General features: G+C 47.5%; 1 protein-coding gene across 1 annotated transcript in view; it reads left to right on the forward strand.

Moving 5' to 3' along the window:
* The window catches only part of TCTA (T cell leukemia translocation altered), an 80812-nt gene extending 69286 nt beyond the window's left edge, over window positions 1-11526 (forward strand). Inside the window, exon 3 of the mRNA XM_069644167.1 lies at window positions 9675-11526. Within this exon, the coding sequence (XP_069500268.1) occupies window positions 9675-9717 (43 nt within the window). The 3' untranslated portion in view covers window positions 9718-11526. The remainder of the gene's footprint in view (window positions 1-9674) is intronic.
* The last annotated feature ends 288 nt before the right edge of the window (window positions 11527-11814 follow it).

Here is an 11814-nt window from a genome sequence, read left to right on the forward strand (position 1 = left end):
CTGACTAAGTCGCCCCTTGTTACAACCATACTCTTTGCTCAAAATGTTAATTTAAGGACTAATATGTTCTCTTTTATGTGCATGCTACAAGTTGCCACTATGAAACTGTTTTGTTCAAGTGTAAAAAGAAAAAGATGAACTTCCTGAAATCAAAACCTTGATTCTGCCCGACAGCATCTGACTGCTGTTGCTGTTTCAAGCTTCACACCAGATTACTGAGCACTGGTGGATAGCATGCAGGTTAAGCCTTTGCATTGAATGTCCCAATTAGTTTCCTACTGTTTTTAGGAAACGGCATCTAATAAAAAAAAAGTTTTCGAAGTTATTGATATATTAATATCACAGTAAATACATACAATATTCCTTTTTTATATGAAGAGCAAATAAAGTGGCCAAAAATCTTAGTCGAAATTCTCAAGCTCATGAATATCAACACCCAAGTAGCTCCCGCCTATTGGCCCTTAACTACAAGTAGCTCTTGCCAACAAAAAGGTTGGAGACCCCTGACTTAGCGGCATCCCATTGTGTATAAAAAGGTGTTCAGACTGCATACCTTGCTTGTGTAGGAATTCATTAATGTATGTTGCTTGCACAGGTGACCACATTTGCATCAAGAGGGAGGTCTCTCCTTTCCCCACCATACTCTGGCAGGCTTGATGGGTGGACCAAGACACCTACAAACCTTACTCGTCTGTGCTTCTCAGCTGACGCACACTTCCTGCATAACCAGCAACCCTCCTTGGTGACAGGTTGCTCATTCAGATGTTTTGATCTACAACTCTCATAATCCCGCTCCAGCATAGACCATGGTGAGGGATCATGGGGCATGAGGACCAAAATATCTGGAGGGTGAAGGAGTAACCTGAATCTTGCCCAGATGGAACTGCCCGGCTGCCCACCCACCTACACACATTGGTGGTGTGTTAGTGGGCCGAATCACCGTACTTGCACTGTAATACAACCCTGCCCAGCCTGCTTGCTTTGGCATACAGCTCCACTTCCCTTCCCCAACCAGGCTCATAAGGCCGAACGGCATCCTGCCATCCTGCATGGGCTTACAGCACCAATCACCACCCCCCGCCGCTCCCTTTGCATACACAGATGTATAGCCACACCCTACATAGCCAAAAATCTGTGTTGCAAGTGAGCACTTTCAAGTTCAACTTCTGCATCAAAAGGCACATTATTTGCTGGATTGTCTGCTTTTTGCATTCAACTGTAACATAACCTGCACTCAAACATTTGCCAGGGCACATTGCCGGCAGATAGCACGAAACTCAAAGTAAATGCACAAAGGATTGCTGCATTTACAGAAGTCTGATTCAAATTCTTTCATTTCTGTATAGACTGGGGTTTTACAGAAAGTAGATACTAGGTGTTACCAGCAATGGGTGGTGGATGGAACCCAGGGCACTATAGTTGCCAAAATCTGGTCCCATTGCCAAAGGGGTACCAAAATGGCTACTTACAAAGCACACCACTATACAATTGACAGATTGGTTAAGAATGTGTAGCAGCCCTGTTTCCTAAATTGATAACGTGCAGAGAAAAATGTTTGCAGCTTTTCTGAAGCTTAGTACTGTGGGAATGAGACGAAGATGCAAGGGCAGCCCTTTTACATAATATGAATTAAGTGAATTAAGTTAATATGAATTAAGTGAGAAGCCCCCCCCCCCCGCCCACCCTTGTACTGGCACCTTGTCAAGGCTACGCAAAGCATTGGCGATGTGTTCAAAATGCCACAAACCGAACAGAAGGCGGTATGCTGCATTTTGCAGTCTGGTGGTTTCCTTGAAACAAGTTAATATATATGTGACCCTCCTCCCACTATTAAAAGAAAATCGACAACCAAAATTAGGTTGATCAAAATAACCACTAAAAATTGCATGTCTGCGAAACTACCATGCATCCATTTCATGAAGAGTTGTGGGAGGCTGAAATAGGCTTGCTTAATTTGGTCTGCAAATTACCAAAGCAATTAACACATTAATGTATTGAGGGAAAATAAAATATTTCAAATAAACTTGGAAGGTTTATTGATATCCATATAAGTGGATGATCTCCAAATTCATCTATTGAATCGAAAACACAGATTTATGGTGAACTTAAATGTTATGCTAACATGGCAGGTAAACTCCCAGTCGAAAATGTTTTAGTGGCGTGGCATCTTTGCCAAACCTGAACTTATAAACGTTGGTAAAATATTGGCGAAGCGGAATAAATGACAAGACGTCTTGCTTGAAGATTAGGTTATGCTGTGATGCACACATAGTGTAAAATTGATGCATACTCGTTTATACTTGGGCATTTTACAAGCGTTTGTGTAATTGTAGTCCGAGTAGCACGTTTATCCCTTCTCCAGCATACACGGTACAATCCTTTTCCATTCAGTTACCTCCCTCAAGAAATCATCATCATTGGTTTTGCTTCAGAGTACTGCATTGTTCATGCATCATTTGCAAGTCTATCTCGTAAATCTCATTTACTTTTGATCACCTATAACATTACGCCCTTTTCCACATAACCTAAATTACCATCTTGTGTGGTGCATATAGACAGAGTGCTGGCTTGTACTGGTTGTAAATTTACACCACATTCTCGAACAATCGGCCACATTCTGCTTGGCAGTGCACACCTGCAGCGCTGACTCTTCCTTCCCATGCTGTCCTCTCTACCACTAACACATCCCCCCTTCTCCCAAGTGTTCATCCTCCTTACTTTAGCTTTCACAGTTCGCCCCATCCCCCGCCCCCTCTTAAGGCATGTCAATTGGGGCACAGTAAAGAGCGCCCTTTCCCCTCTCCTATGGAGACTATATTCTAATGGGAAAAAGTTTCTCTTCATGCGACACGGTGCACCACACGCAGCACTGCATCAAACAAAATATTTTCAAACTACATAATCCTATGCATCCTAAATTCACGGGTGCAAATGTCAACTGGCATGACGCATAGTCTCTGCTGGTAATGTGACTGCCACCCGTGTTAATGAACTCTTACTTCGCTAGTGTGGTGGGGCCGTTACCAGCAGGGTTGCTTCGCTTTACTGGTTTTTATCGCCTCAATAGTAATCATCCGATGCCCAGTGTCTCTCACTGTACCTGCCAAGAGTCAATAAATAAAAATAAAAAAGATTGTTTGTTATTCAGTATACTAAACTTCTGTGAGCATGAACTCGTCATAGCCTAACCACTATCAGATGCCAACGTCACCAGCCTCACTATCCTTTTCCTTAACACTTACCCAAACCATTATTCTATTAGCCTTAGCATAACCCCAACCCTAATACTTGCCATGACACTTACCACACCCAAACATCACCAGCCATCCTACAACCAACATGGCCCTATACAAAATCTTTAACCCCTATCCTAACCCTAAACAAAGCAATCGCATCATTTAACCCTCCTTGACCCCAAAACTCATCTGCCCAGCCGAAATATATTTGTCTACTTTCAACTGCATTTTTGCTTGCTACTTTTTCACTGCATAGGTATTATCACCGCAATGTTTTTACTAACTAGATTTTAGTTGGCAACATTTTCACTGAATAATGATCTTGACAGCCTTCCCGTTATATCATTATGAAAGATTTTGATTTTAAAAAGTTGTCTGAGACCACCAGGGGGCGCGGATGAAGATGGCCACGTGAGTGTTGCGCTCCACGCTTGGCCAGGCCTTTAAGTTAAGAATACCCCTGTGAGCAAGACAACGCAACCGATAGCTGGGGGATCTGCAGTGGGAACACAACCCTCACTCCGGCTCAAGTCCTGGAGGGCTAGCAGAGACCAGCGGGCCCAGAGTTTGGTAACGCCGGCACAGAGGCTCTGGGCACCAGCGCCATCACCACTGCGCAGAGAGCCGGAGAGGGAAAACTGGCGGCGGATTCCGCTAAAACTGAAGAGCGGGCGAGACCCGCCAACATAAACTAGTAAGGCACTAGTCTCCCTGCCGACACCCCCTCCCCCTGCACAGAAACAGCAGGAAGTGCTGGCACCGTTACAAAGACTGGGTGGTGGCAAAGCAGGCGCCCCTCCCCCAACATACATCGCAGCCACATAGAAACGGAGAGCGGGCGAGACCCGCTCACACAACACCTCCGCATAGAAATTATTGTGGCGAAGCGCTGGCACCGTTACAAGGAGGGAATAAGGGCCGGGAGCCGGCAAGGCGGACGCCCCTACCCCCCCAATACCACACCATTGCCTGCACGAGCTCGCAGAAGCGAGCCTGGAGGGATCCAGGCACAGAGCTTGGCACTGGGCTGTGGCTACCCCCAGCAAATGAGACGATAGAGGAGCGCCTCAATGCCCCTGGGCTGCTTGCGCGCTATACAAATTTAAATAAATAAAAAATAAATCGTGGGCACCGCTGGGGAGGTAGGTGGACCCTTGACCACAAAATCTGCTGCACTTAACTAGAGGTGCTGCTGTGCCCTAGGGGGGCAGAGTTACAATACAGGCCCTGCCAACAGGGGCTGGGGCCGAGGACAAGCCTGCAAAAAAGGAGATCTGGGAGGAAAGCCATGGAGAAGGCCCCAGACCTGTGCACTGTGCTGAAGGGGGAGCAGTGTGTAGTGGAGGAACAAGGAGGTGCGCAGCAGAGCAAAAAAAGCAGTATGGCGTATGGAGCTGGAGTAGACCTGGGGGAACTAGGGGGCATATAGCAAGGCATACACGCTGTGCTATGAGAACTACGTGCATTCAGGGCAGAGGTCCAAGGTTTGTTGAGTGCGCTCACTGAGGGTCACGAAGGTGGAGGACCGAGTGGAAGCCCTGGAGCATTTGCACCGTGCCACAGACATGGGTGACGTGGAGGTAGGGATGCAGCTGAAGGAGCTTGAGCGCAGGGACATAGAGGTGCGGTCTGAAGTGGATGACATTGAAAACAGAGAGAGGAGGAACAATCTCTGCGTTTGGGGGCTCCCAGGCCGAGAGACAAACACCACAGGAACGGGAAAAGTCCCTTCTGTGTCTATTGCATAACCTGTTGCCCCCCGCCCCCGAGAGGGACGTTACATTTGATGGGGTTTATAGTGGAGCAGGGCCCAGTGAGGGACCACGCTCGGTGGTCGCTAAGTGCCACTACTATACCGATAAAGAAGAAATCCTACAGAGAGCAAGAGAGCAGGGCACGATTGAATGGTAAGGAGCGCAGATTTGGATCTTCCAAGACCTATCGGCCTACACCCTGGCCCAACGTCGCAAATGTAGGCCCCAGACAAAATGGCTTCAAGATAAGGGAGTGAGGTATCGTTTGCGCTTCCCTTTCACTCTCCTGTTCAAACGAGTGTGAAAACTGTTCTGCATCAAGGCGAGGACGCGGACAATCTCCTGAAAGAACTGCAGAGCGAGGAGGCGCAGCCGGAGAGAAAGAATCCGCGGCAGCTGAGGGAGCGCTTCAAGAGTGCATTTGCCCAACCCAGAGGAAATAAGAGACAGGAGCTTTAGACGTTCTAGGAAGCCAAGGGCCCAAGATTCACCACCTTCCCAAGTGAACTGTAGTTGTAATAACCTGTTGGAGTAACGGTGGTCATTGAGACAGTATGCCGCCGGATAAGGGCTGGCTCAGTCAAGGGCAAAGGACAGGCATGCCGACGGCTAATCTCCACACACCCTGGTGAAACTCAGGTGTCTGTTCTGATTTGGGCTTTATGCCCTGTTTCTTTGGGGTTTGAGGTTGGGATTGATGTTGTGGGTTAGGGAGGGAACCATGGGGGGGGGGGCAAAGGAGTGGGGAGGGGTCCGGCATTAACAGGGAAGGGGCATCTGTGACATATGGAAGGGCAACGACCCCAGGCACAGGGAAATTTCCTAGACGGGGATATGGTTGATCTGCAGGTTGTGACCATCAACCTCAAGGGACTGAACTCCCCAAATAAATGGACCCTGACCTACAATATGTTCCAATCCCTCAAGCTATCCGCCTTGTTCTTGCAGGAAACTCACTTCAAACAGGGGATGGGAGTCTCCTATGGAAAGGGACGGTGGGACAAATGTTCTGGTCTTCCAACAGAGGCCATAAAAAGGAAGGGGTAGGAATTGTCTTGGCATGGTGCTTTTGCATGAAGGGGCTTCAAATCAAGAGGGGCTTTGGAGGTAGATTCCTGGCGCTCGAGGGCCACGTGGATGGAGTCCTGTTCACCTTGGCCACGGTGTATGGACCCAACGTGGGCCAGATTCAGTATTAGAAGAGTCTTTCCAGCACTGGGGGAATGGGGGGAGGGACACGTACTAGTAGGGGGCGACTTCATCCTCGTGGCAGACCCCAGGTTGGACTGGTGGTCAGCGAGAGGGGGAGCAACTAAGCAGGTGGGTAAGGAGAACCGAGAATTTGCTGCCCTCCTCGTGGACCACTTTTGGGCAGATGTGTGAAGGGCTTCTCACCCCCATGAAGGAGGATATACTTTCTTCTTCCCCCCTCTACTTACACCAGGATATATCTATTAATCCCACAGGAACAAGTGAAGGACATTGCAACCCCCACAGTAGAAACGGTCACATGGTCAGATCACGAAATGGTGACAGCATCCTGGCAATTTGAAGCCAAGAGAAGAGTCAACCCAGGGTGGCGCTGTAATAATGTCTTACTTCAGGACCCGGTTTTCAGAGAATATCTGGGGAACGAAATCCGATCCTTTTCATGAGGTCAATGAGACCGGGGAGGTCCACCCAAACATTGTGTCGGACGCTGCTAAGGCCTGTTAATAGCGGACGGGGCCTGGAAAAAACAGGAGAGGGCTCATCGAGAGTAAGTTACGGTAAGCAATCCAGGGGCTCAGAGTTCAGCTGAATGGGGGACAGGACAGACTTGCTACATCACATTTGAGACAAGAGGCTGGCCTTACATGCCATGCTTATGGGTGAACTCTTAAAGAAATTGAGATGCAGAAAGCAACAGTATTATGAAAGGGGAGATCGGGTGGGGTCAATGGGAGCAGAGGGGATAGACTGATGTAGAAGATCTGAGACAAAAAAGGTGGTATGGTTGGCCAACAGGACGGTATCCCTGGGTGTTTTGCTGAGTACTACCAGGAGCTATATAGGAGTGCACCGGAGCCGGGGGACCAAGTGACCAAGACACACCTGGAAAACCTGGCGATCCCAAAGCTTAGCCCCGAGGAAATTGCGGCCCTGGAGGCAATGGTGACGGCAAAAGAGGTAGTGGCTGCCATAGGAGGATTGAATTCTGGTAAAGCACAGGGGGAGGATGGGTACACAGCCGACTTCTTCAAACAATTTCAGGAGTTTCTGGTAGCACCATTGGCAAAGTGCCTGTGTCCTTTCTGGAGGCCAGAATAGTGGTGCTACCCAAACCAGGGAAGGACCCCGCGTACTGTCAGGCATACAGGCCCATTGCGCTTCTGAATGTAGAAGCTAAGCTTTTCACGAGGGATCTGGCTACCAGGCTCAAGAGGGTTCTCCCTGTATTGGTCCACCCCGATCTGACCGGTTTTATTAAGAATTGTAAGGGGGTGGAAAATCTACGCAAAACCCTTCATGTGCTACACTCACCTATGGTTAAATAAAGGGGAGCCTTGATGCTATCCTTAGACGCCTTTCGAATGCGTGAGCTGCTAGTCTTAAAAGGGGGTACTGGTATCGGTGGGAATGTGAGAGAAATGGGAGCGTTGGATAGCGGCCTTGTACTCCAGTCCCAAGGCAAGAGTGGTGGTGAATGGGGAAGAGTCGCAACCTTTCGGGTTGGGAAGGGAAACCAGACAGGGGTGTCCCCTGTCCCCGCTCCTGTACGCTTTGGTCATGGAACCATGGGCAATGGATGTCAGGGCCGACAGCCAAATCCGAGGGGTGCAAGTGGGGGAGGAAGAATATAAATTAAGTCTATTCACCGATGATACCCTCCTTTTTATATAACCTGTTCCCCAGTCCTCCCTCCCAGCACTACTTGAAAGGCTTGAGGTATATGGGCAACTGTCAGGTTTTAAAGTGAACCTTCGCAAGTCCGTGGCATACCCAATGGGACCCAAGATTGGGGAATACATGAAGGGACTTGGTTTCTGGGTGCTGGGGGATGGGTTCCGTTACTTAGGAGTGGAGATCCCGGGAGACCTTGGTCTATTTGACAGGAACGCTCTCCCCTCTCCCCTGTTATGGGAGAAAATAAATGGGGATATTGACCAATGGGTTAGATTGAACCCGTCATGGATGGCGCGACTCCACTGTATCAAAATGGTCATCCTTCCCAAATTCTTATTCCCGTTTCGGATGCTTCCAGTGCTTGTCCCCATGCACTTTCTAAACATGTTCAAAAGCAGGTTACTGAAATTCCGGTGGGTGGGAAAGAGGCCCAGAATAGCATCTAGGACTCTCATTCTCTCAAGGGAAGGGGGGGGGGATCTTCCGAACCTGGGGACAAATTCTAGAGCAAACCAGTTCCGCCTGTTGGTAGATCTGGAGTTGGGTCCTCCGACGCTCTCTGTCGGAAGTGTTGTGGTCAATCTGGAAGGAGGTGAGCGACATGAGAGGGATCACGACCTGCCCTCCCCCCCCCCCCCCCCAACCCCCTCAGCTGTATCTGGGTGCCACCATTAAGGGATCTTCTAGCGGACCCACAGCAATTTCAGGAATGGTACGATGCGGGGCTCAGTAGGACAGGTGTCGGGGGGGGGGGGGGGGGGTGATTTCTGTCTATGGAAACCCTGGAGGAACGCCTCCATATTGCCCAGCTCTCCCCATTTTGTTATTTGCAATTGAAGGAGCTCTCAAGGCCTCACGACGGGGACACGACTAAGGGACCTTACAACCTTTGAACCTCTGCCCCTGCAGGGGGCGGGTCACAAAGGGCCGAATAGCAAGCATCTATAAAGTGTTTTTGGAGTCTGAGCCCCCGCAGGATCCATAAGCCAGGGAGAGATGGCCCAAGGAACTACAAAAAAAGATACTGGATGAATTATGGGCCTCCATGTGTAGAAGGGCTTCCCAATCCACGGCTTCCCTCCAGTTCAGAATGCAGGCAATCAAGATCCTGCACCGTTGGCAACACCCTGTACCCCCCCCCCCCCCCCCGCGCCCTCTTGGCCAAAATGTACTCAGGAGCAGACTGAAAATGCTGGAAGTGCCAAACCCCTGGCAGAGATTACCACGTGTGGGGATGCACCCATATGCAAACCTATGGGGGTGAAGCTCCTCGCGTGGATTAGGGGGTTGACAGGATCACGTGCAGCCTATCTCCATGGGGGGGCGGGGGCTCCTCTTTGGGGTATGGGAGAGGATCAGGGCAACCACATGACCCGTACTCTCCTGGTGGCAGCCAGAAGTTGTGTGGCTCAGTTCTGGAAGCGGAACAAAGCCCCCACGGAAAGGGAATGGCCAAGGAAGGTCAGAACGATCTAAGAGATGGAATACTTGACATATATTCTCAATGAATCCAGGGTCAAAGTTGGTGAAATGTGGTAACCGGTTTTTGCAAAATCTGGTGTATATCCTGTAGGAGCACACATTTGCCTCTGAAGGTTTTTGTGTGGTTGTAAGGGTTACATGCCGAGGGAGGGGTGTAGTGGAGGCAGGGGTGTAAAGAACACACAGTAAGGACAAGACGATTATCGTTTTTTGAAAATCTTTACTCTTTTTCTTCAAGTGCCTTAACTACTTGTTATAAAATTTGATTTAAAAAAAAAAAGTTGTCAACTTAATTGTTTTTTTTATATTTTATCAGGGAAAGTTCAAGCACGGAGAGCTCAAAAAGGCATCGAGAATGAACAGCTGCTGATGTGAGGACTGCTTCTGGGCTGGCTTCATCCTGAGATGGCCGCCTCAGCAATCCTTTCCATCGTTATAAACTCTCTAACTGGAGGCATGAGGCCAAGACTTGAGCAGTGTTAAGGACATGAGCTTGGCCTTGTTTGTGCTCAGTGATTGAAGTGTGTTTAGAAGAGGCCGAATCTGCATGCAATCTCCGATTCAATATCTTTTGCATGCTGTGTGGGAAGTGCTCGGAACTCTCCAATTGCTGCTCCTCCAAACCAGATTGAATGTATGAGAAGACGGAAGCCTTTGTTCCCGTTGTGCATTGTGGGTTCTGCTAAAAAATGTTTTTTAACAAAGGCAGGAGAGAAAAGTGTAAATTCAGGCTGCAGCAAGGTCACAAATTCTTGGATTTTGCAATTATGATTTGTAAATCAGCAGCACACATTCGTTGATGTGTACAAACCTAATCCTGCTTATTGGGCCACTAAATGTCGCTGCTTGTTAATAAAACATCTACTAGCCCATTTCAGTGAAAGTAATTGGTGTTAGTATCCAGTTCACTTGCCCAAGTAAAATTTGTGGTTACTGAAGTCTGCCTATTTTTTGCCAGACACCGAGTTTTCTGCAATCGTGTCCCTGGGCTTCTATGAGATATCCTGTCGCCTAATAACCAGACATGTTTCTTGTTCCTTGTTTACATCCATCCGTGCACATTAAGCAGAAGCTCAGCTGGGCCCTGAGAGCGATGCTTTTTTTTTTTCTTACCTTTTCGCTCCGTCCGATCTGCTGATCAGGGGATCCACTATTGTAACTGCTTGTAGTGATTCATAAGTTAATGGCACTCTTGAAGCCCTTTTCATGATTACAGCCGTTTCAAATTTTACACAAACTCTTCTGAAGAAGATAATTGAAGGAAATAGTTGCATTACAAAAAGGTAGAATCTGTAACGATGTAAAGAAGGAATTCATTTTCAGGTGTGTACTAAAGCAATTCAGGATACACTATGTCATGCAACTTTATCTGCTCATCTCACTTTCCCTTTGTTGGTGTACATTCTCTCAACAGACCGCTTTAGTTACAGTAATACAGTAATAATGGGAGATATGTATTTCTAGAATACACATAGAACATTCTTTGCAAATCTGCTACTTACAAACCTTCAAAATCCTTGCCTAACAATAAAGAATTTTGTGTTTATCTTAAGTTATTGAGGAATTTCCAACTGTTCACAGCTGTGGAATCTGATGCAAGCGGTTGACTTAATAGTGGCACCTGTCACTGTCCCCTTAGCCTGTCTAAGGCCAGCGGGCTGGCCTTTGCAATTCGGGCTCTCCCCTTACATCTCAGCCAAGAGGGGCTCTAGCTGTCTGAAATTAATTCAGTTTAGCACACTACAAATGACTACTTGTTCAAGTTAAACAGGAGGATCTGTTGGAGTGCCTGCATTTTGCCACCCTGTCTGCGAGAGTCCCCAAACTGGGGATATCTAAGACTTTAACCTGTCCCCAGGTTGGTGGTACTTGCGTATACAGGATGTCATACCAGATTTACAAATGCGCTCCCTCCCGCAAGCAAAACATATTTTGTATCTTATAAAAACATGACCGCTGAATAAAAATGTAATAGTATAAATGACAAACTGCTTTACTACTCGGTGTAGACCTCACTTTCGGATGTGCCTTTAGATCTGCCTTACATGGCTACCTTCTGTGTATCACTGACTTTCTGTGGGAGTCAGAATTGATGTATGTAAAGTTTTGGTGTTGAATGTAATATATTAAAATAACATTGTAAATAAAGTCGTGTGCATTTCCTTAAACTTCTTCACACGGAAGTTATATTTATTTCATGAAAGCAGGCTGCTTCGAAGCGTGAGGATTATTTGTGCCTTGATCCCTGTTGTGTGAAGGTGGGCTCACGGGTATGAGGATTGAAAAATAGTTCTTGCCCAAGTAACCCTGAGCTCGCGCTGATTTAAACAAGGACAACAGTCATCTATTCTGCCACAAGTCCAAAACATTTCTGTTTTTCAATATCACATAATGCTCTCAGCATAGTGTTTTCTGGTAGTAAATCTAAACAAACTTTATTATATTTATTTCTGTTT

The sequence above is a fragment of the Ambystoma mexicanum genome, chromosome 2p (assembly GCF_040938575.1).
Source record: "Ambystoma mexicanum isolate Mex_15411 chromosome 2p, UKY_AmexF1_1, whole genome shotgun sequence".
In the NCBI taxonomy this organism is placed as follows: Eukaryota; Metazoa; Chordata; class Amphibia; order Caudata; family Ambystomatidae; genus Ambystoma; species Ambystoma mexicanum.